General features: G+C 49.0%; 5 protein-coding genes across 5 annotated transcripts; 3 read left to right on the top strand and 2 right to left on the bottom strand.

Moving 5' to 3' along the window:
- Positions 1-94: 94 nt before the first annotated feature.
- On the top strand, positions 95-4,854 carry N7509_009500 (putative ATP dependent RNA helicase; the record flags this gene model as incomplete). The annotated part of the gene is made up of 8 exons (XM_056634137.1): positions 95-875; positions 934-2,455; positions 2,513-3,228; positions 3,278-3,335; positions 3,388-3,529; positions 3,584-3,968; positions 4,021-4,234; positions 4,314-4,854. 8 exons carry the CDS (start codon positions 95-97, stop codon positions 4,852-4,854), a joined length of 4,359 nt encoding a protein of 1,452 aa, XP_056484757.1.
- A 1,715-nt stretch (positions 4,855-6,569) lies between these two features.
- Positions 6,570-8,509, top strand: N7509_009499 (DUF3176 domain-containing protein; the record flags this gene model as incomplete). Its single annotated transcript, XM_056634136.1, has 4 exons — positions 6,570-7,063; positions 7,115-7,281; positions 7,343-7,493; positions 7,633-8,509. 4 exons carry the CDS (start codon positions 6,570-6,572, stop codon positions 8,507-8,509), a joined length of 1,689 nt encoding a protein of 562 aa, XP_056484756.1.
- Positions 8,510-8,820: 311 nt separating this feature from the next.
- N7509_009498 (alpha/beta hydrolase family protein) lies at positions 8,821-10,171 on the bottom strand (the record flags this gene model as incomplete). Its single annotated transcript, XM_056634135.1, has 2 exons — positions 8,821-9,771; positions 9,818-10,171. 2 exons carry the CDS (start codon positions 10,169-10,171, stop codon positions 8,821-8,823), a joined length of 1,305 nt encoding a protein of 434 aa, XP_056484755.1.
- Positions 10,172-11,664: 1,493 nt separating this feature from the next.
- On the top strand, positions 11,665-12,002 carry N7509_009497 (uncharacterized protein; the record flags this gene model as incomplete). The annotated part of the gene is made up of 2 exons (XM_056634134.1): positions 11,665-11,799; positions 11,889-12,002. The coding sequence occupies 2 exons, from the start codon at positions 11,665-11,667 to the stop codon at positions 12,000-12,002; spliced, it is 249 nt and encodes an 82-aa protein (XP_056484754.1).
- A 1,739-nt stretch (positions 12,003-13,741) lies between these two features.
- N7509_009496 (KilA-N domain-containing protein) lies at positions 13,742-15,860 on the bottom strand (the record flags this gene model as incomplete). Its single annotated transcript, XM_056634133.1, has 5 exons — positions 13,742-14,661; positions 14,721-15,049; positions 15,114-15,246; positions 15,311-15,502; positions 15,596-15,860. The coding sequence occupies 5 exons, from the start codon at positions 15,858-15,860 to the stop codon at positions 13,742-13,744; spliced, it is 1,839 nt and encodes a 612-aa protein (XP_056484753.1).
- Positions 15,861-23,954: the final 8,094 nt, after the last annotated feature.

Below are 23,954 nucleotides of genomic sequence, written 5' to 3'. Positions count from 1 at the left end.
TCACTCTTCAATTACCCCTTCCATTTTATGATATATTTGCTAATTCAATATTTGTTGGTGCTCGTCCCAAAGACCCCCCCTCATCCCTCCTACAATGCCTCCGAACAACAAAAAGAAGAAGAAGCCCGCCTCCAACCCAGCTCGTGGCTTTGCCACTGTCTCAGTACCTTCGAAACCCAAACCAGAGACTACCGAGACTCCTTCCTCGACCCCCAGAGTAGCAACCCCGACGCCGCCAAGTGAATCGCAGGCCACACCCGCAACCGAAGACCGTCTACCTACAACTAGTACCGCCGACGGCGCAACACCAGCCGATGCCTCATTAAAAAACCTCTCCCCTGAAGAACTAGAAAAACATCTGGAGGAATCTGAACTACAAATTATAGTCGATAAATTTTCTGCCAGGTGCAAAAGTGATGCGGCGCGTCAGGTCACTAAGCTTGATACCGAGAAGCGGGTCTTTCGACAACAAGCGGCGACATTGACCCTTCTCGAATGGCTTCCGGTCGAGGTTCAGGATAGAATCCTGGAATTGGCCGATGGGGAGGAACATGAATATCTTACATCCGGTGCCCGAGGCGCGAGCGCAAAGCAAGCGGGGTCGGAGGAGGATCTATACACCAGACTTTGGACCTTGAAAGAAACGCTTCTGAAGCTTGGCTTCCCCGAAAACCGAACAGAGGAGGCATTGAAACATATTCTTCAATACTTTGCTGGTGCTCCGGCAAGCGCCAGTCGTGAGGCGGTATGGAACTTGGACGAGTCGCTAGAGTGGTTGGCCATGCATAGTGAAAAGAAGGAGCTTCCTTCATATACTCAAACCGCCGGCACAAGGCCCCAGAAGGATGCGGATAGTGTTACTTCATGGATGATTGGTAGGGTTGAACGTCGATATAAATATTTCTGCCAACCATGTTGCTGATAATCACTCAGAATCGGAGCCATCGCGGTCTTCGACTCCAAAGAGCCAGAACAAACAGGATAAACCAAAGGATGACTGGAAATCTGCCAAGATTGCGCCTCCCATTTCTTACGACTCGGATAGCTCGATTGATCCCGATTCAATGGTCCCAGAGTGGCTGGATCTTCAAACACGACTCTACACACTTCAACCAGACCTATTCGATCGCCCAGGTAAGGGCAAGAAGAGCCGTGGCATTGCTGCATCCGGTCAGTCAGACGACCCAGAGGCGGCGAAGATGCAACGGAAGATCGCAAAAATTGAACGAGACGTCCTCTTTGAACGCCGAGAGGCTGAGTACATCTGGAAAGACAAACTGGAAGAGCTCCGAAAAGATGCTACGTTTCTGCGTCAGGCATCCGACCGCAAGAAACAGCAAGAAGCGGCGGCTGTGGAGGAGGACCCCAATCTGACCGTCCCCTCATTAGAGGAGATGGATGACGGACTTCTCGGGGATATGTTCCAAGATGAGCCTGAGAACGGTTCAATCCTGGGTCTGCCAACGCCCTCGAATGTTGCTGCTGTCACTATTCGGGACTTTGGAAAGTTTTCCGGTCTTAGCCCTCGGCGTATTCTCGAGGAGACTTGCAAGGCAAGGGACTCTGCATGCAAAGTCGTCTTCCAAGATATCTCAACCTCAAGTCATCAAAATAGGAAGGCCGTGGAGGTGCGATGGTCAAAGCCCCAAGAGGTGCCTTTCTCGTTGGCGGTGGAATCAATCACTCACAAGTCCAATGCCTTTGCTACTTTTGTATCCATGGATGCACTCGCGACACCAAATCCACAGCAGGCTGAGGGATATGTATCATCACTTGCTCTCTTCATCATCTTCCCGCAGAACTCGAAAGAAGGCAAAGCGTTCTTGCGACTTCCCGCCGTCTGGAGAGACCTTTGGACAGAGTTTTCCAGTCTTAAGAAGACACAGGAGGATGAGATTGACAAGGAGGTGGTAAGAGATCTCAAGCGCCTGGTTCAGGAGAATCAAAGTACCTTTGAGGATGATGTCGTACTTCTGGACAATTTCCGAAAGCGAAACGGGGTTGGCAGCAAGCCGGGCAGTCCTATGAGAGGACCCACTAGAGATGTTGGCTACCTTGGTCATGATGATCAACTGCCTGAAGCATGGGCAGCGAAATCGTCAACTCCTTCATTCCATCGGATGATGCAAGGCAGAATGAATCTTCCCATTTGGCATTTCAAAGATGAAATCCTCGATACCCTGGAAACTCATCGCGTCCTCATCATCTGCAGTGAGACCGGAAGTGGAAAGAGTACGCAGATTCCGTCATACATTCTAGAGCATGAGATGCTCCAAGGCCGTCCCTGCAAAGTGTATGTGACGGAACCTCGCCGTATTTCGGCAATCTCACTGGCAAGACGAGTTAGCGAAGAGCTCGGAGAAAGCAAAAACGACGTTGGAACTACCCGATCTCTTGTCGGCTTTGCGGTAAGGTTGGAAAGTAAGATCAGTTCGACGACACGTCTAGTATATGCGTAAGTGGCTTCGTTTTTGTCCATACCTTTTGTGCCCAGTTGGCTAACTGAACCTAGAACTACTGGTGTTGTCGTGCGAATGTTGGAGCGGCCAGATGACTTCCAGGACATCACCCACGTTGTCTTGGATGAGGTCCACGAACGCACTATTGATAGTGATTTCCTACTTGTTGTTCTCCGCAGGCTGATGTTGAAGCGTCCCGACTTGAAACTTATTCTCATGTCTGCCACGCTCGAAGCACAGCGCTTCTCCACCTATCTAGGCGGTGTTCCGGTGCTGAACATCCCTGGTCGAACATTCCCTGTTGAAATAAAGTATCTCGAAGATGCAGTAGAGATGACTGGCTATCGCCTGTCCGAAGACGAGAAAAACACCGTGCTCGACGACGACCCAGACGAGATTTCAGACAACACCGGAGACAACACAGGAGGGCTTCAAGCAAGTCTCGAGGGTTACTCCAAGCAAACTCGCGAGACTATCGTCAATTTCGATGAATACCGAATTGATTATCAACTTATCAAAAGGCTTCTGTTGAAGATTGCTACCGCGCCGGAGATGGAGCATTACAGCAAGGCAATCTTGGTGTTCATGCCTGGCTTGGCTGAGATTCGTCGCCTGAATGATGAGGTCTTAGCGGAGCCAACTTTCCAAAAGGGATGGATTGTCCATGCCTTGCACTCCTCTATCGCCAGTGAAGATCAAGAAAAGGCCTTCAACATACCTCCCGAGGGCTTCAGGAAAATTGTCATTGCTACCAACATTGCAGAGACGGGTATGTGACATCGATGGAAACTAGTAAGAAGCAGTTCTGACTCCTCTAGGTATCACTATTCCCGACATCACAGCAGTTGTCGACGTAGGAACCGAAAAGACCATGCGGTATGTTTCAAACTTCGATGCATCTTTACGGACTGCTAATTATGTCAATCAGATTCGACGAAAGGAGACAACTTTCGCGACTCGTTGAGTCATTCATCTCCCGAGCCAACGCCAAACAGAGACGTGGACGAGCTGGTCGTGTCCAGAACGGCATTTGTTTCCACCTTTTCACCAAACACCGTCATGATAAATTGGTACGTGGATTACCCCCCCAGTGCGTTGCTATAGAATATACTAACATTTATCAGCTCGCTGGACAACAAACGCCAGAAATGCTCCGACTGTCGTTGCAAGACTTAGTACTGCGAGTCAAGATCTGCAAACTGGGTGAAGTGGAGCCAACACTGCTCGAAGCCCTGGACCCGCCATCTTCAAAGAATATTCGACGTGCCATCGACTCCCTCAAGGAGGTCAAAGCTCTCACCAGCAACGAGGGTTTGACGCCTTTAGGCTCACAACTGGCGAAGCTCCCCTTGGATGTATTTCTAGGTAAGCTAATTATCCACGGTGCATTTTTCAAATGTCTCGATGCGGCAGTTAGTATTGCGGCCATTCTGTCCTCCAAGTCGCCATTCGTCAACTCAATGGGCTCAAACACCCAGCGTGATGCAGCACGCGCGTCGTTCCAAAGAGGTCAGTACCCTCAAATCCCCTCCGTTTTTGACTTCATGCTAAACTGTCCCAGGCGACTCGGATCTCTTGACTATCTACAACGCCTACTGCTGCTGGAAGCTCGCAAGAAGCACACCCGGTACCAGCGAGTTTAGCTTCTGCCGCAAAAACTTCCTCAACCCGCAGACGCTGCAAAGCATCGAAGATGTCAAGATGCAGCTAGTCGTATCAATCGCGGATACGGGTCTATTAAACCTGGACGGCGCACAGAAGACCGCTCTGAACCGGTAAATCTTCTTCTCCCTGCATACCAATGCTTCCAAATTTCAGGCAAGACCATACAAGCTAACAGAACTCTCGTTACAGGGCCCGATCCGGCGGCCGCCAACGCCAATTCTTCACGATCCCAGAAGAACACGACCTAAACAGCGCCAACGATACCGTTGTAAACTCCGTCGTCGCCTGGAGCTTCTACCCAAAACTCCTCACTCGCGAAGGCAAAGGCTGGCGCAACGTGACAAACAACCAAACCGTCTCCTTACACCCAACATCCATGAACAAGCACGCCGACCACTCGATAAAATGGCTATCCTACTACCACATCATGCAAGCGCGGAACCGAAACCTAAACGCACACGATGCGAGCGCCGTGGACGACTTCGCGATCGCTTTGCTGTGCGGTGACGCCGAGTTCAAAATGTACTCTGGCGTTATCTCGATCGATGCCAATCGCATTCGGTTCAGTGTGCGCGACTGGAAGTCTATGCTTGCGTTGAAGATTCTCAATAATCGGCTGCGCGATCTTCTTGCTTCTACCTTCCGCAATCCTCATCGACCTTTGTCGTATAAGCAGCAGCAGTGGCTGGAGATTTGGCAGTTGGTCTTTGCGCAGGCTGGGAAGCGTTAGACCAGGCCAGGCTGGACTGTCTTGTCCTGACCTTGCTTTTCTTGCCCATCTCCTTTCTTTTCTCGGTGCCACTTATCACATCACATACTATCATTCCATCTGCGAGACTTTGTCTATCTTGATCACTCGCAGATTGGGTATATACACATGTTCCTGGTTATAGTCTGGCTATTTCTTTTGCTTTTGTTGTCTGTTTTTTCATTCTTCGGTTTTTTTTTTCTCTCTTCTTCTTTTCTCTTCTGTTCGTTCTGGATATGCCATGTTATCTATCTATCTTTGGCTAGTTTGGGTTTGACGGGGTTAGTTACGGTACGCTAACGATTGGAAACTGGGTATGATATGGTTTATGATTATCGATGAACGGTATGCATGGAATGGAATGGACAGTTATGATGATGATTTTTATAGACATGATTTCAAATTCCTGGGTTATGATGGCGGCGTCATAGAATAGACTTGGACATACATAGAATGAAATGGTTTTGTTGTTGCAGACTTTCCAAGCCCGCTACATGATTAAAGTTGTTCTAGAACAACCAATCAACTACCTACACCACAGCACTCGATGATGGTAAATTGAACGCTCCCGGATTGCTCCTTGGGTACTAGTAGATGAATGGATAAAGATATTCAAAGTTTTTTTTAGTACAGATTAAGCACCCAGCTCGCAGTTGCCATTCCATACCTACCTGTTTTGGTTAAGTGAGAATTTGATTTGAGGCACTGTAAATAAACCCACCGAGAATTATGTGTCACATGTCGACCACTTGAGCTTTCACACAGTACAATAACTCTATACTGACTGACTCTCAAATGGTAATTCCTGACAAACGCTAAATTATCTCTTATCCCGGTGGCATGGACAAATTACACACTCTGGCCAGTATATTGGAACCCTCCTGCGGGGAACAGTCCCAGCAGGGAGGTGTTTCTGTTGATGGACTCGGCTCAGATGAGATGACTGGCAAGGCTGTATGTATGTTTTTCTGCGGGGCAGCGAGAGGTCTGTGGTTTTCAAGGTTGTTGGGTTGGTTAATTGGCTGGAGCAATGCTATTCTCGACGCGAGCGAGGATGCGGTAGGGTAGCCCTGGTTGAGATCGCAATTCTCACGTCGTATTATAAATACCCTGTCAATATTTCCCCTCACCGTCACCCCTGTTTGTATGAGAATTCAGCTGTTTGATATTGTAAAATTACAAAGTCAAGCGCTAATGCACACTAATGCGGCTCCAATATACAACTGGCCAGAAGCTGTACTCAAATGGAAATCCTCTCCCGGGGCTAACATGGAAAAAGCAATATCCACCTGGTCAGTTAGCCTCATGCCGGGGCCAAACCCTCCCCAGAGATCGGCATAGTAGTACACACCAAAATTATGCAGTTCGAGCGCTTCATCTGACCCTTTTGGCTGTTTTCGCCAATCATCATCGTTTAGTGGGTAAGAAAGTCGCTGCTTGATACGGAAACCTACAGGGGGCGCCCCGAGTTAGCCTCTATCCCGAGATGCAGCACGCTAAGAGAGACGGCTAGACCCTTCAACGGTGGCATTGGGCGCCTCTGCTTGGACCCTTTTCAGCCCCATGAGAGGGGGCTCAAGTCAATGCACTTAAATGTACTCCTAGGTTCCCACAAATGGACTTTGACAGATTTATAGGAAATACGCGAGCTCTATCCTGTCCTTCGCGTCATACTGTAAACCAAGACACTCTCTGGAATGGCTGCAGAATTGAGTGACTCGTCTACTAAGAATGAGCCCGCGTGGTCACCTACTGAGAGGCCGGAGCCGCATACAGACCCCGCAAACAAACCACTCGTCGCGAACGAACAAGAGTATGACACAGATATCAGAGACGGAGAAGACGATGGGCTCGTACATAGATCAGGTAACCCGATATGGAGTTTATTCGCTTGGGAATTTTTGGCATTTATCCTATCGACCGCTCTTTTGATCGCTATTATTGGGATATTAGCCCACTATAATCACCAGCCCCAGCCGAACTGGGATCGCGTCTCGCTCAATTCAGTGATCTCCTGGCTCAGCACGCTATCAAAGGCTTGTGTTATTTTCTGCATCAGTGAGGGCCTAGGACAATTGAAATGGGTATGGTTTGCGCAAAAGCGCCGACCAATATCGGATCTCCAAGATTTTGACTCAGCCAGTCGGGGAATATGGGGTAGTCTGCGATTAATATGGAGTTTGCGTGCAAGGTGAGCTGGGTTGATCATACTTTTCAGATCTTCAACTAACTAAGTGTTTAGACATTTTGCAGCCTCAGCCAGTCTAGCAGTCGTACTCGCCATCGCCTTCGACCCTTTCATGCAGAATTTGATACGCTATTATCCTAAGCTTGTTGTTGATGGCTCGGAAACCGCTCTTACGGCGAGGGGCGATCGATACGATAACTATGGCGTACCATCACATCATAGTATGCTTTTATCGAGTCTTGGGGCTTTTTTTTGTTCCGTTGCTGACAAGGTTCTAAACAGTGACATACGTTGATACGGCAATGAAGGCCAACGTATACAACTCTTTATTCAATACCGATCCGACGAAACCATGGTCGACCCCTAAATACACCTGCAGTACAGGAAATTGTACTTGGGATCCAATGATTGCTATTCAGTGGGACTTCAAACTGTACAAATGTAACAGATCGGTTGAAGCATTCATGCAAAGTGGGAAACAACACTAATATGGAAGGAGAAGGAATGACAGAGACCTGTTCGATGAATCTGCCGCTTCAAATCTCATATTCGAATATGACAGCTAACTTTAGTCTTGTTGAGCCTTTCTCCACACCCATCGTTATTGGTTCAGGCCTGCCATTGGTTTATACAAATTCATCGCTTGAGGCCATAATGGGTCCTATCCAGATGATTGGTCCTGATTCGTTGGTTTCCTCGAAAAACCATTCATATTCAAGAAAGACCAAATGGCAGGCAATCGAGTGCATTATTTACCCAGTCGCTCGTAGCTTTCGTGCAAGCGTGACTAGTGGTGTGTATCACGAAGAGACACTTGGGGTTTGGGAAGATATAGACAGTTTGGTCATCGATCAAAAGACGGGCTACTTTTCCTTCAAACCTCCATGGGGTCCGGAAATGGGGATGCAAAACAACCAGAGCCTAGAGATCGGCTACTCGGCATCTGACTCTATGAGAGCTTTCTACAAATTTCTTCTAGACGGAAAGGTATTTGTCGATCCATGGGGTCCTCAGTACGAGACAAATTCGGAAGCCATATACGCTACGGTTGATGCCGTCCAAGCTGTAGCACATGCTGATATCATCGACTGCCCGTATGACACGGTCCAGAAGCTTGAATGTGCTATGAAAAATATGGCCCAGGCGATGACAAAAACCTTCCGCGATGATGGGGTGACAGCATTATCATCTTCTACAAATAACACCCAGGCTGTGGGCAAGGCGATGAGCAACATGACCTACGTATCTGTGCGCTGGCAGTGGATTGTTCTTCCAGCTCTGGTGTGGCTCTTGGGTCTTGTAACCATCATCGTGACTACATCGAAAACTCGAAGATATAGGGCACCGGTGTGGAAAAATGGAATAATGCCATTGTTTGATTTACATGGTAATTACCAGCATAAGATGATACGGCAGGTTTCTGGCCAAGGTGAAATTATTCGAGTTTGATAAGATAGTACTATGTTAATGGATCAGAATGACAAAGGATTGGAACAGAGATAATCCAAGACCAGATTCAAGAACCATAGACAGTAAAGTGCCTATTATTAGAGAAAGCGAAACAGAATAAGAAGTATTTCGTAGTTTCCGGAAGGTAGCTTTCATTTTGAAAAAAAGTTAAAATCAAGTATACTATTAATTCTGACAGATTAAGCATAGAGCACATTCGGCGGACCACGGATAAAGCAAAACAAACGTAGATGATAAGAGGGCTGGAATTTAAGAGCAATTTTCCAGCAACAGATCTTCAGATTGCATCATCACAAAGGATCAACCAAAACACTCCTCGTCTCCATGACACATCTGTGAGAGTCCCGAGTTGCCACACCCGCAAACTTGTTATCGAGCCACTCTAGCCATTCCGGAGCTGATGCTGCGATTGAAGAATCATGATCAAGGCCCGGATATAAACTCAGGTGAACGATATTGCCTACTTTGCATGCATCTTCGTACGCAGCCTTTGTAGCATTAACATTTATAACCTCATCATCGATCGCCTGAATGACGAGAAGCTCCTTGTACCCTTTTCTCCCAGTAGCTGCGCCGTATTTGTTTTGAAATGCGATATAAGCTTCATGATTGTGCTGAGTAATGGAAGGCGTAAAGTCCACAATGCCATGGTTTGGAAGGTCTGCATTCAATTCAGCTTGAGAGGTGTCGCAAAGCTGAAGCTCATACATAAGGGGATAACGAGCTAGGGCTTCCGGGGTTAAGACGACCGGCTGGATCGGGAATTTCAAGGCCTGAAAGATATTCACGACCAAATTACCAAAGCCCCATCCCACATTAAGCGGCACAGCTGTGAGAATGTCGTTCAATCTGGAGCTAGGGGCGATTGAAACACCCCCTACGTAATCGCCGCTCTCTTTGGTAACGACACGGGGGTTCTCGCTCAGTCCCCAAACAGTTCCAGCGCCTTGCGAATGACCAACAGCGGCCCATTTATCGGTGAAAACTCCCGGAAAGGCCTTGCGAGCAGCAACCACCGAGAAGTAGGCGTCCTCGGAGTTGAGTAGTGGATTTCCGTACTTGTGAGAAGTATAGTTGTTTCCCAGGCCAGCGTAGTCCGTAGCGACCACAGCATACCCGGGACCTGTGAGGAGCTGCCAGCTGTGATAATCATATCCGTTGAAGGATGAGGACGCAGCGCAGGCAGAGACAACTCCAATGGTTCCATGGGCATATGCGACTAGGGGGGGGGGTTCTGTGCTCTGGAACTTTCGTATAGGGAAGGGCAATGAAAGCAGTCGCCGGTACATTCTCCCCACCAACTCCGACAGATGTGTATTGCATAGTCCACAATGAAGTCCCAGGGGGAATGTCATACGCAGATGCATTTTGTTGCCGAAGTTTCAGCATGTCACCGGGCCGTGAGTTGCTGAAATTGGCCGCAGTTTCGTAGAATTCATAGTCGAAGGGAATATTTCCAAACACCTGACGGTCTAATGCTTCATATTGCCGTAGGTTTTGCTGGCAAACCGAGCCACAATTATGGGCCTCGGCCTGAGCTTCGGTGAAGTCAAGATCGTTCGGCCGATCGGGACTGTAAGCCTCTGTGCTCGAGGCAAGTGACAGCAAGCCCGCAGATAGTATGTAACCAAAGGACTTCATAGTGGCAGAAAGCGGCCAAACACAGGTTACGGTCGTGATAATTTTGACCACCGGTGTCGGTAATCTGATGAAGATCGAGAAGGAGATGCAGTAAAACAAAAAAAAATCAACACTCGAAGTGCTATATATGTTATAATTCAAATTTATCATCCTAAACAACTCGCAAGTATTGATGCAACGATACTAAGTTATGACTCCCTTTCTTCTGCACACCTAGAAGAATGATGTACTTTGGCAACCTACAACCTACTCCTTCTGCTTTTTTTGTACAAGACTGGTTATAGACCTCATTCTCAGACCAAAAGGTTAAGCTTGTGGCTTATTGAAGGGCTTTGGAATCTAGTGTGAATATGTAAGCCATACCGCCAAGGTATTTTGGTGGTAGTATGTGGAAGCCAGCCTTCCCATTGACGGCAATTACGGCCGCGAATAACCTTATGAGTCTTACATAACAGTGGAAAGCTTAAATACCATTCTGATAATGGAATTTGAATTGCCACAAATACCGAGGGCATTTATCTACTATACTTTTCTATATGTCGCAAACGCAAGAAAAACCATTGATCTGTCACGAGACGTGAAGTGTGCAATAAGTTTTCCACACTCGTATTCACAGCAGTCACTGTGAGGATATTCAGATACTCACAGATCAACGTACGGCGTATCATACGATGCAATGAAGTAGTAGCGGTTCGACGAAAAGTAATAGCTTGAGGAGAAGAAAAAGAAGGAAGCTGAGATGAGCTAGATACATGTAGGCATGGATGCCTAGTGGATGCCGCAGGTGTAAGGCATCCAAAAATGGTAACAACACCAGTTCGTTACAGTCACCACCATTACTGAAATGCGACGTGTATTCTGTCAAACGATTTGACAACATACCGAATCCCAAGTATCCAGGATGATAGGGGTTATATTTCAATTTTGATCATATGATATTCTGTTAAAATGGGCAAAGTTAAACTAAGATGCAACACTGCGAGAATCAATATTATAGCTCAGTTCACATCTCCGCGGAGATAGTCCTTGTATAGTTTTTGCAAATTATCAAAACACTAGTATAGTAAACTCTGACATCTTCGAGTGACTTTAGATTTTCTATGAGCGGGTTCGATGATAGCAACTCGCTACTCTGCCCCAGAGAGAAGCAATTCGGGGAATTTTTAACTATAGTGGAAACACTGATTATGCTTATTTTACATAGGCAAAGTTGCGAATCGGCTAAACTTGCTGACTTTTCGACCTCGGAATTCTACTGAATAATATTTTATCGAGTATGCAGAATACGACCCTGCTTTGAACTTAACCAAATATTACTCGACATACCTAGGCAGTAGGTACCTCTCGGAAATTTAAAGCCTGTATGCAAGTTGGCTAAGAGGCTTGAAGAAAAAACATATAAAAGTCTGAAAACTAACCACTTTTCTTTCAACCCAGTACTCAAAAGCTTGTCAGTGGTCACAATTCTCTATACTACAACTTTCTTACCCAAAATGAAGTACTTCGCCGCTATCCTTTCCATCGCAAGTCTTGCTCTGGCAACGACTGAGGTGGCACCAGGAAACGTCGTCAAACAGCAGGGCGTGGGAAACATTACCATTAGCCCGGTGGAAGCCCTTCGCATCCTGGTATGAACTGCCAATGAAAAATTCTCCCATTTTAGGGACTCAGTTAGTTGGTTATGAGACTAACTTAACCCATTTTAATTTATAGAAAGATAGTTCTCAGTTTTGCTCAGCAGCTGCCTCCTTGCCTGCACCACGACCTGTCACTCCTGACGGAAATTGCTGTACAAACGGCGACTATTGCAATGATGGCATCTTCAGCGTAAGTAAATTGTCTGCGACGTGTGGTGATTATTCACAATTGAGAGCTAACGTGGATGCCTCTGGCCGAAACAGTGCGTCATTTGCGAGTTCCTTTGCTAGTCGTGTCTTCCTTTCATATCCATATGAATTCTTTGGAGTCCAAGGTACTGCAAACTCAAGTGAATCATCATCTCCGAGGTCTGGTTGGAAATTGAGATATCATATTACTCCGGTCGTGGCTTTTGTCCTTGAATGGTTTTCCCACACCCGATGCGCGAATGCGGGAGTGTATGAAATTATCAAATTCATATTTAACATATAATGAAATAATTACTTTTTCTTAATCGTGGGCTATGGGAGCTGTCTCTGCCATTCAAGATGCTAATTGAGATAGGAACAGATGTCTTCATTCTGTGCTAGGGTAACCAACAAGAAATATATCAGGCCCAAGGAAAGAAGGAAGGAGAAGATACCCCAGGGTCATACTACCCGTGGACTACTACTACTACTACTACTACTACTACTACTACTACTACTACTAGTAGTAGTTACATGCAACTCTACCAGAACTACTAGTAGCAACTGTACCTACTGTACTTGCGAGAAATCGAAGAAAATCCATAGGAGACAGGGAATTGTATATCGCTATGAAAGTCATACCATACCCAGTTCCGTAAACCCATTCCATTCCAGTCCATTCCGTGCAAGTGCAAGTGCGAATTAAATCAAATCAAATCAGAAATCAAATCATGATCATTCATTACCATCATATCGTCTCTCTAAAACATAACCAAAGGCTCGAGTTGATTTAAAGAGGGAGCACCAAAAAAAGAGAAACCCCCAAAGCCGGAATGCCAGTAAAGACAATCACACAACACAGCCGCTGGCAGCAACAAATAACCTTTTCTGCGCGAGCCAAAATAAATATGAAAAAAAACCAAAGCAAAACATAAATAGTTGCCGCGATAATCAACCCCTGTTTCTTTCCCGCTATTTTCCAGCTTTTCATAGCCAACCGGCAAAGGGAAGAAAGCGAGGCAGAAGAAGGGATGATCAATGAAAATCAAGCAGAAAAAAACCAAAAACCAAAACCAAAAGCCATGGCGATGTAGAAATCGCACACATAGAAGATTCGTCATAAGAGATTCGTTACATCATTGTCGTCAAGGTGCGAGAGGAGAGGGGCCCAGTTATTTGATGTTGAAAAAGAGATGGAAAAAAAGGAAAAAAAAACTCCTCCCTCTCGTCGAGCCCGTTTCATCATGCTGGAATGGAAAGAGCGCGCTAGGCTAGAATGGGGGGGCCATTATATCTCAAGTCGGTAAGAAAAGAGAGATGATGATATGTCACGGTCGTGTCAAACACCCGAGAGATATTTTCCCAGGAAGTTTCGTAAAATGAGTGCATCGCAGAACGGGGGAAAAGCAAAATGCAAGAGGCGTGGCGTGGAGTGAGATCAGATGTAACCAAAAGCTTTTCATGCAATGTCGTTCTCTTTTTTCCTTCTCACTCCTTGAAGCCCATATTGGATATGGTTTCGCCGTGGTAGAAACTTCAAGAAATGAAATAATGGGGCGAAAAGGGGGGTGCTAAACAGCAAAAGAAATCTCATGTCGAACGTTCATAGTCTGTGGCGATGTGGGATTATGTCGACACAAGCACCAAATAACTATCAGAAACAAAACTCCAGACCAGTGAGAAAAGGGTCATCATCACTCTCGTGAAAGAGAGGAGGTTGAAGAGGAGGAAACGAGGGCACAGCTTATCGACGGCGCGTCATCACTGCGCCGGTTTTCATGGGCTGCAGGATCGGGGCAGCGCCCACGGGGCCACCAAGGCTTGTGTCAGTGATGGTCTTGCGGCGCTTGCTTTCGTACTCGCCGCCGCTTTCGGGCCGGATCACATCGTCTTCCTCGCGCATGCGCTTGCTGCCTGAGCCCAGGGAGCCACCCATCGAGGTGGAGTATACCGGGGTGGTGGTGGAGGCCATGGAGTATGGGTCGGAGGCACCATTAACGGGCGTGCCACGGGTATCGCTGACTGCATTATACAGGGTAGTTGCAGCCGGGGGGCGAGGGGGAGTGTTATACCCAGAAGCCCAGTGAGGTGGAGGACCACCGCTGGTTCGGGGGGTCATTCGGCCCGAGCCATTTTGCTGGGGGGATCCCGTCATCTCGGGGGTCAGCTGTGGGTGTTCACCGGCGAGAGATCCGACGGAAGGGTTCGTGGTGTAGGTATACGAGCCGCGATTGGGGTTATAGCCGGTCCCTTGATCTTGCAGGTACTCCGGTTCCTGCTCCGAGACTGAATCACCGGGACCATTGCTCTGGGAGTAGCGGTCGGATTTGAGATCAGAATTATCGGTCTCAGGGGCACCAGGAGCCCGACCTGTCGGAGGCGCCATCTCGTTCTTCAGGTAGTTCACATTTGGCAATGTTTGTCCATAGCTGGAGAGGCCGGACTGTGTCATCGGCGTCTGTGGTGCGTACTGGGAGTGGTTTGGAGGCGCAGCTGAGTAGTAGGGCTTGCTTTCATAGCCAGACTGAGCTTGATATGGGGGCATGGCCTGCATGTTGTTGCCGGGGGAGTAGTGGCTGGGGTGGTCGGCATGGAACGTTGGTTGCTCAGCGCGGTGTCGATTGACAGAGGCTGCTGTGACTGTGGCACCCCCGAGTTCATTCCCTGGCCACCCCATTCATATGAGCTCCCTTGGTTGGTCACTCCCATTAAGCTCGATGCACTGGCGGGCGGGGTGGGAAAGGTGTTCGCGCGGTCAAGGCCGGGCCGCGGGCCACCGCCCATGGATGATGGTTGAGACATGTGCGAGGACATTGGGGTCTGCATCGCGTGATGGTGCAGAGTCGATGGCTGAGGTGCGGTCGGGGTACGCTGGGGTCCAGTTGGGGGACCTTCCATGCGTCGAGCCTGGGATTCTTGCACCACCAAGTTGGTCCGAGTCTGATTTGCCGGGTGGTACAGCAGACCACCAATATTATGCACGAAGAGCGGATACAAAAGATCAGTGATTTTCTCCTTGTTTGCAAACTCCAATGCGCGCTCAAACGGAATCCTGCGAGATATTAGCATTGCCGTCAACGTTGTTGTCGTTGCTTCAACAGAACAGTTTAACTTACCAGACACCCTTCAAATGCATCGGGCCAATTTTCACGACATGGCGTAACTTCTCGCTCTTCAGGATTCCATCGCGACGGCCACGGGTCATGCCAGCCACGTTCAGTAGTTTTGTGCCGTTAATCATGTGGTTGTCTGGGGACAAATAAGTAAGAATTTGCGAATTAGGTGTGCCTCCCAACGGAAGAATTTCACTCACCCTCTCTCCGAGCGACGCAGACTCCCTTGGCTTCCACTTGGTAGCAGAGACTACCCTCATCCTCCCACAAAGTAGCTGTGACGCGAGGCTTGGCTCCTGGAGGTGCGACCTGGCCCGTGGTATCGTAGACGAAGCCTTGCAACGGAGCTCCGGTGTTGTTTCCGTATCCCGGTGGGGCCGCGGAATGGTTCACTGGTGGGGGGGGAGGGGGCGGTTAGCTTGGTTTTTGCGTTCGGAAACATGGAAAAGCTCGGTTATCCCGCGATTCCTAAGCGATGAACATACCAGGGAGAGGCAACAGCTGAGCGGGCATCTGACCGGCCATGGAGCTCGCAGGGGGCGGGTGTCCTGTTGGCGGGGACGTCACACCATTGGGATAGCCGTACTGCGGGTAAGAGTGCGGAGCATAGGATGATGCAGGCTGCAGCACCGGGGGTTGCTGGTGGTAAGGGTAGTGCGACATGGCACCAGCGGTGGCGGCTTGTGAAGCGTAAGGTTGAGCGGAGGACATATGGGAATGAACATCCATGTACGGCTGAGCCTGATTCATACTGCCAAGCGAGGTTGGGCTGGGGTAATAGCCCTCTTGGGCGACTTGGTACTCCGAATCCAGTGAGAGGCGACCTTGGGCCCCCAATTCAGATGGAGGGGGACTTCTGGGCTCGTGGAGAGAAGCAGCGCTGGACAAGCTTGTACGGGCGCTTGAGCTGACGGAGCTCGGGTCTGGATAGACGAAGCGCGATGGAATCTGCGAGGCCGTCGGCAGGCTGAGTGCGGGGAGCTTGTCGCCTGGCAATAGTGGACGTTCGACGGCGTGGTGATTGTACCAGGGAGCGTCAGCAGGACCGCGGGTGTGGACCTGCGAGATCGACGGCAGCTCCAGCTTTTCGGTTTCACGGGGAGAACTGGAGGAAGAAGAGGGAAGAAGGCTGACGGATGGGGGGGGTTCCGACAACGAGTGATCAAACGGGGGAGTGGGTGTGTGTGTGTGTGTGTGGGAGAAGTGGTGAGGTCAAAGGGAAGTGTGAAGTGAAGTGGAAGTGTGATGTTGCACGGCGTGAAGAGGGGTTGGCAATGTAGGCAGCAGATAGCAGTAGCAGTGGCAGTGGCAGCAGCAACAGCAGTAGACTTTTGTGAATGCTTCAATCAAGTGCAATGCTTAAGGTCATCAAGTTTCATGAGGTCGTGACAAACATGAAAAAAGTATGCAAGTAGTCGGTAGTCAAAAAGCAGGCAATCACGAAGAAATAAGAATATGGAGTCAAGGGGGACCTAAAAAAGAAGAGGTTTTACAGAAGGCTGGCGTGCAGCAAACGCATCCCTCTGCAGTTTACAGGAAGGGGGAGGAGCAGGAACACATTCAAGGAGCCGCAGGATGACTAAGTGGGTGGGAGAGAGAGACTCTGTGGATGTGATGTGATGTGGGAAATAGAAAAGAAGGCTGGGAATGCAAAGACAATCCCGGGCCCTTTTGAGTGTTGTGTTCAACCGAAATAGCATCGAATCATTTTCAGTGGGGGGTGGGGAGAGATGGTCGATCGAGTCAACCGCCACCAGAAGCAAGGACCGAGAAAAAAGGAAGTGGGAATAAATGGGGAATAAAAAAAAGAAAAGAAATGGGAAATTGAATTGGGAAAATTAGAAAAAAAAAGAAAAAAAAGAGAAGAGAAAAAGAGAAAATGCAGGGACGAGAGGGGAATATCTGTAGCCACGCACGGTTGGTGGGTGCACGCACTGTACATACAGAGTACGAAGTACTATGTATGCTCTGTGTACTCTGTATACTCTGTATGCTCTGTCAATAGTAAAGTAGCTATACACTCCTGTATACTCTGTATAGCTACTATTGCAGTTACTGCAATAAACAACCACTGCTACTACAGTGCTGCCTCTACCATGGTACTCGGATACGATTGCCAGAGTACCATGGTTGAGCGTGGAGTACAGAGTAACTGTATACACTCAGTAACTCAGCACTCCTCCTGGCCAGACCAGCTCACCAGTACGAGTATCCCAAAACTAGTCACAGTCTAGTCTCAAGTGGAGCGAGTGATCGATCAACACGGACTCCCGCCCGGATATGCTGAGGCGGCCCGTCGATCGTGCGGGTACGAGAGAACAGAGACAGAGTGTGTACTGTAGTACTCCCTACGGAGAGTACGAGTACTTCTCGCTCTCAGCGATCATTACAGGGTACAGAGTACAGAGTACTCTGTACTCATATCTATTACTCTATGGCAGTCCTCTGGACTTCGTCCAGAGTACTGCTATAATACTACTCCCACCAGTCTGAGCGTCAAGGGATAATCCACTGGCCCAGAGGCCACCACGCACGGGTGGCTTGGGTCGATCGAGGGTCTGTTCTCTCCACCATCCCTGCCAGTACGACGGCTGGGCGTTTACCGACCGGATCGCAAGTCTAGCCCCGTGACGAGCTGCTCTGCTCTGCTCTGCTCTTGCTCGACAAGGCTAGCTCAACTTGCGTGCTAGCCATGACGTGGGAAACAGCCGAGCAGAGAGTACGAAGTACTCGTAGTAAGTGAAGCGGAGCATATCGTAGTACGGAGTAGACCAGGGCAGAGCACAAGAGAGAGAGCAGCAGGAACAGCACCAGTAGTAGCAGCAAGGGGAGCAGACTCTGCTACAAATCTCCTCCCTCGGAATACTCTCCTCCTCCTCTGACGACTCCCAATTCACCGCCAGTCACCCTTGCTTCATAGTCTCGAACAAGGTTGACAGATGTCAGAACATGACAGGGGCCGCGATTCCCAGCTTGACTTGACTTCACTCAACCTGACCAAACTGACCTACCCTGACTACCCTGACTACCCTGAACTGACGTGTCTGCTAATGGACCCTCCACGCTATCGGAAATTATTGGCATTATTTCCCTCATCCTCCCCTCTCCCCCCTCTCCCTCTGGAATCATCCATGTCCATCTCATCTGAATATTCAATAATGCTAAGCCCGGTGAAGAATTAGTGGATGGATGAACGGGGGTCCGGGTCCGATGGGGCTTCCTCCCCGGCTCCCCGATGGCCCTGGCTATGATCAGACCGACCATGATCGATTATCGATTCCTTCTGCTCGTCATTTGTAGTGGGTTTCTTCAGTGGCGTCCTGGCCAATCCTCTCTTCCACACAGACCCTTGGCTCTCCTCGGGAAGAAACGGAGCTTAGCTTAGACAGCGGTGGGGTTAGGGTTGGGGTTGGGGTTGGGGTTGGCTGGTGTGATGCTGGTGTGGTGGTGGTGGTGGGAATATTCCCTCCCTGTTTTTATTCTTTTGGGAAAGAGGAAAGACGTACGAGTAGGAAAGATAGTTCAAGGAAAAATGCTCTTGCCAATACTACGGAGTATGTAGTATCTTATAAGGTAACTATAATGTATGCTGTCTTCTGCCTCCTCCTGCCTCCTCCCCGTGGATGCTTGCAGAATACATCCATTGACAGCACTCTAATTTCTTCATCCAGCTCGAGTCAGCATCCTCGTCCGTGGGCCACTCTGATCCCTGCACCGCAGCTCGCTATCGACGGCCCGATACCCGCTGCGCAGCGTACAGTAGGGGGGATCCGCTTGTCGACAATGGAAACAAGAAATGCAAATCCGAACAAGAAGAGGGGGCATGGGATGGGATGGCGGATTACAATTGGGGGCTGGGTGGAGTCTGAAACTACAAGTACCCAACCAGCTGAGGAACGGCTGGCTTCATTGGCTTTGGCTTTTTTTTTTCTTCTTCTTTTCTTCTTTTTGCTTTTTCTCTCCCTTTGCCAGGTTTCGATTTATTTGATTTATTTGATTTTTCTTTTCTCAAATTTCTCCAGCAATCCTCCGTACCCAACCTCCGACTATACATACAGTAACCTGGACGGGGTCACCGGTCAAATCAAATCACAATCACATTTTCCCGAGCTTGGACCAGGTGTGGGACTCGCTAGCCCAGTCTAGCACTCCATCACACACCCACACGATGTAATCTATCAAATTGCGTCCGAACTTAGGAACCGTTGAACCGTGAATATAAGCAAGGGGATCGAGGTACTACGGCTACCGCTACGGCCACGGCCACGGCACACAGATCATCCATGAGAATCCTTATTCAAAGCATTTTTCACTTAATTAATCCCATCTCGTCCTGATGTACTTAATCTCACTACGGAGTACCCGATACGGACAGAGTCTCCCAGATTACGAGTTGTATCTTCTTTTTATCCGTACCCCTACACCCCGGCTCCATAGTTCGGTCTTGGTTTAATTAGCAGGACCATTGTCCTCCGCAGCCCTGATTCTTCCTCCTCCACTCTTCCCTCCCCCCCCCGGGGTTCCTAGTGGTAAGTTAGGTTCACCTCGGAACAACGGTGCCTTTGCGACTTCTCCACTGAGTCTTTTTTACGCTATGCCTGTTGACCAGCATAGACCATTGATCGACGGGTTCGCCCGTACCTTGCAGGCGAATGACCCTGCAGGCCCGTCCGTGCAGAGCGACGACAGTGACAGGTTGCACTGGCGCTAGCTTTGGCTTTGGCGCTGGCGCTGGCATTGGTGTCGGACTGAGATGATAATGATCACCATGACTGGACTACGGAGCACAGTACCTCATTTAGCAATCTTCCGTAATCAACAGTCCTTTCGATATGATTTGATATATGATTTGATTTGAGTTGATTACCCCGTAGAATCAGCAATTATTGGATCACAGGCATTTGCCAGGAGATTCCTCGGTGGGACGGAGGAAATGGGACTTTTGGTCGGACGAGAGAAACTAGCGGGCTTTTCGTACAAGGATACCCTGTCTCCGCGGGCCGCCGGGGTCGTACAGGAGGATTTAGTGGGGATTCTCTCCGATAGTCTGTCTGTACAGAGTATCCGGATGGAGTACAGAGTGCAGCTCTTGCAGCTTGAGGTACGAAGTACTTACTCTATAGTCTGTAGTCGTGAGTCTGGCTAAGTACGACTATGAGTACTCCCACTCCGTACATAGTTAGCATCTCGTTATGGGATACTACGGAGTACACTTACTCTACCCCAGTTACTCCGTATGTACTTACTGCTGTCGCTGTTACTATCACCACATTTCCACGCCCTTCCCCTTCCCTTTCCCTTTCCCTCACCTCACGCACATTCCTCTATCTTACCGGCCAGGTTTTCAACTTTGCCACGAATGACAGCACACCACGACAAGACCAGGATCTGGAAAGCCCGGGGCCGTGCGACCCCGATTTAACCTCGCATTGCATTGTCCCGTGAGAGATCGACTGCACGTTCATCTTGCTCGCCTAGCGTTACTGCTATGTCCTCTGTGCTCTGCTTCTTTCCTCATCCTCTTCTCCCCCCTTCTCCGCTGTGCTGAACAATTTTTCTTTTTTTTTTTTTTCCATTTCACCCAGGTCAGACTCCGGCCATTCCATGTCGGGTCTCTCCTCCGAGAACGAAACCCCATCATGATCAGCTTAGCAGGCTGAAGGGAGGGGGCGTCAAAGGTGTAACGACGCTAAATTCTCAACAACCTTCCCTATTGGATACTCCGGAGGGGAGGAGGGGGGAGGATGAGCTGCAAGCGCCCGCCGATCGACGATCCGACCGGACAATGACTGGCGGTGGCCGCGACCACGTAGCGGGCGGCCTAGATCGTGGTGGATTTCACCGCCAGTTGCCCCCTTGCGTGCAGACGTGGCACAGGATGATCCACTGGCCGTTGGTCCCAGGTGGGTTCTTGTGAGTGGAGTTGTTCGGGGGATGCTCGTCCCCCCTCCCCTATCGCGAATGGGGTTATTTGCACGCCCACGCTATGATTTTCTCCTCACCCTCTAGTGCCCTCTCAGCTGGATGCTCTGGGCCCTCTAATTTTTTTTTTCGCTCTTTTCTCTCTGGCTTTCCGAGAGAGGAAGAGATGTGACCATTGCCCGCTCAGGGCCGGTTCGAAATAAAATCCTGGAATTGAGGTTCCGATTGTCAATGCTTGTGCCAATCAATGTCAGTGCCAATGCTAATACTAATGCTAATGCCAATTCCCACGCCCTATATGCTATACCCCCAGTACTTCAGTACGGGTACTTCGTATCATTCTTGTGCCCGGATCCATATTCATATCCATTGGGGGAAATCTCCACGGACCGAAGCGAGACAGGCCCAGAGATTTGAGAAAATCAAAATTCATCTTCAATCTTCTGAAACCTCAAATGATCGACACGACGTCAGCGTTCCAGATTATCGTGTGGACTGGTGTGGTCCCCAATTCTTTTGCTTTTCCGCCTTGTCATGTCCTGTCTTGTGCTTCACCTCCCCTCCCTTCGGCCCCGGCTCGACAGAGTTACGGATTTCCCTACCCTAGCTAACTTTGCATAATCTGTGCCGATGCATGGCTCCCAGAAAACGTCCTTCTAACTGGTAGGGCCGAGGGAACCAGAGTTGATGTACGACATTCGGCCCTGCCCCCCTAATGCACTTCACAGACCCGTGCATACACCCACCCATCCACCCCGGCCGACCGGCCGTGCTCTCTGATCTGATCTGCTTAGCTTGTGCCCGGATCTGCTTTGCTTTGCTCTGCTCTTCTCTGCTCCAGCTCTTCCCTGTTCCGCCTTTTTTTTGCTTTTTTTCTGTTTTCTTTTTTTACCCTTTGGTTGCTTGGGGTGCCACATTGCCACTTCCCCGTAAGAGCATAGCATAGCAGAACAGAGAAGAGCAGCGTTTCTGCACGCTTCACCGTCTTGTCAGACACTCCCCCGGACGATCGAAGAATGCATGCACAGACATCTTCCCCCGCCTGCATGCATCTCTATGTCCACACACAGTTCTGCAAGATACACCATCCAGAGCTACTGCATACATACAGCGTAGAGATAGAAGACGATGACATGACTTACCCCCGGATTCAAAGATTAATGCTAATGCTATGCTGATCCTGTTCCACCGTCCCGTGCTATCCTATCCTGTCCCGTCCTCTGTCATCACCGTAGCGCGCGCGAATTACTGTATCCCTTCCTGTCCGAAACGCGTGGGTCGCCACATTCTCGAAGCATGCCATGCGTGTCTTGCTCGTTCTGGACCCGATTATCCAGAGAGCGAGAGAGCGAGACCCCGTCGCAGAATCATGAGCCAGACAGAATAGGTCTTAGCCTGTCTTGTCTTGTCATGTCTTGCTGGGATATGGCGACTACTGTTGCACACCGCTGGTTTCAGGCTCGCGCCTTTTCGTTTCTGCCCTGCCACTCTCGTCTCGTCTCAGACACCCACCCTCTTCCACCTCCTCCTCCTCCAGTCCTATGAACCCGGGCTTGAGCTTGGGCTTCGTTCGGCTTGGGCTTAGACTTAGGCTTGTGCTTGTGCTCAGGTGCACCCCTCCCCTCTCTTACTCCCCCATCCCATCCCTTGTGGCTTGTGGTGCTTGGTATCACCCACCACCTCGTGTCTTTTCTTTTTTTCCTTTTTTCCTTTTTTCCTTTTTTTCTTTTTCTTTTTTTATTCCTCCCTTCTTTTCTTTTTTCTTCTCCCCCGCCCCTCCCGACCGGACCAAGCTAAGTAAGACCAAGTGGAATGTCAGTCTTGCGTAGCCTGCATTGGGTTTGCGCAGATTAATTCCCTGATTGTAGACCGACCTTTTTGAGGAGGGGAGAGGAGAGGAGTGTTTTGTTTCGCTTGCTCGTGTTGGGGCGGGAACTTAGCTGATGCCGTTGCGGTTGCGATGGCTGGCTCTGATATCATCACCTAGTATCTCTATATACTACGAGATGCATGTACTCCGTACACACTGCGTGCTAGTTACGAACTCTCCGATGAGAAGATGCCGGACTACCATACGCACAGCGGACCGGCTAGCCACAATGCATCGGGACCTGGCACGGTGTACAGAGACTGTGCAGACAGAGATCTCAGAGGCGGGTTGCGGCAGCCTTCTGGAAACGTAGTGCATTTGAACAAGGGTGATGCCGAGATTGAGGCGCAGATTTATTTATGTCCCGTAGCCAGGGAGGACTGTATGTCTCTCTCTGTTCTTTGTACTTTGTTTGGTAACTATGTGATATGCCGCTGGCTTGTTTTGAATAGAAGGCGAACTGCATGCAGAGTACTCAATCTTTATGTACCTGGGTTTATTTTTCGCGTTGGGTTTTGCTCTTGGATTTGTCTAAGGTGGCGCGTAGTACATACATGCATAGCTGGAGCCAGCGATCTCAGGCAGAACCAGATTGCTGAGGGTCTTTTAGTTTTCGTGGATTAGTATATCGTTAATATATTCTCACCTTCACAGCCAAATGAGGTTGTTCTACAGTTGAATGTAAATGCCAGTGCGTTTCTGCTCGAAGTCAGTTGACTTAAGCAGGGCGTATACTGTTGTCAACAATTGGATGACCAGGAAGCTTTGATCTCAAACATTTATAATCGAATTTTTAATTCCGTACATGTACCTTGGATTCTGTTGAATAAGAAAGGTACAATCTGATCTTTATCCATCTCCCTATAACTCATTTGCTAGAATGGGGGTGTCTCTTGGATATTGAGATGCAAGCCATGTGGAAGATGAACGACCATTCAAGTTCCAACTTGACAGTTTAAATTAGATATGGTCATCACAGAAAGTTCAAGTTGCATACTACCGAACTAGGGATTTCCAAGATTGAAGGGCCCAGATTGAAAAAAACAGCTTCC

Source organism: Penicillium cosmopolitanum, assembly GCF_028827165.1.
Source record: "Penicillium cosmopolitanum strain IBT 29677 chromosome Unknown utg000009l:1.0-9042332.0:1.0-9050551.0, whole genome shotgun sequence".
NCBI classification, from domain to species: domain Eukaryota; kingdom Fungi; phylum Ascomycota; class Eurotiomycetes; order Eurotiales; family Aspergillaceae; genus Penicillium; species Penicillium cosmopolitanum.
Note: the sequence above shows the minus strand (reverse complement) of the source record. Positions and strands in the feature narration are given on the sequence as shown.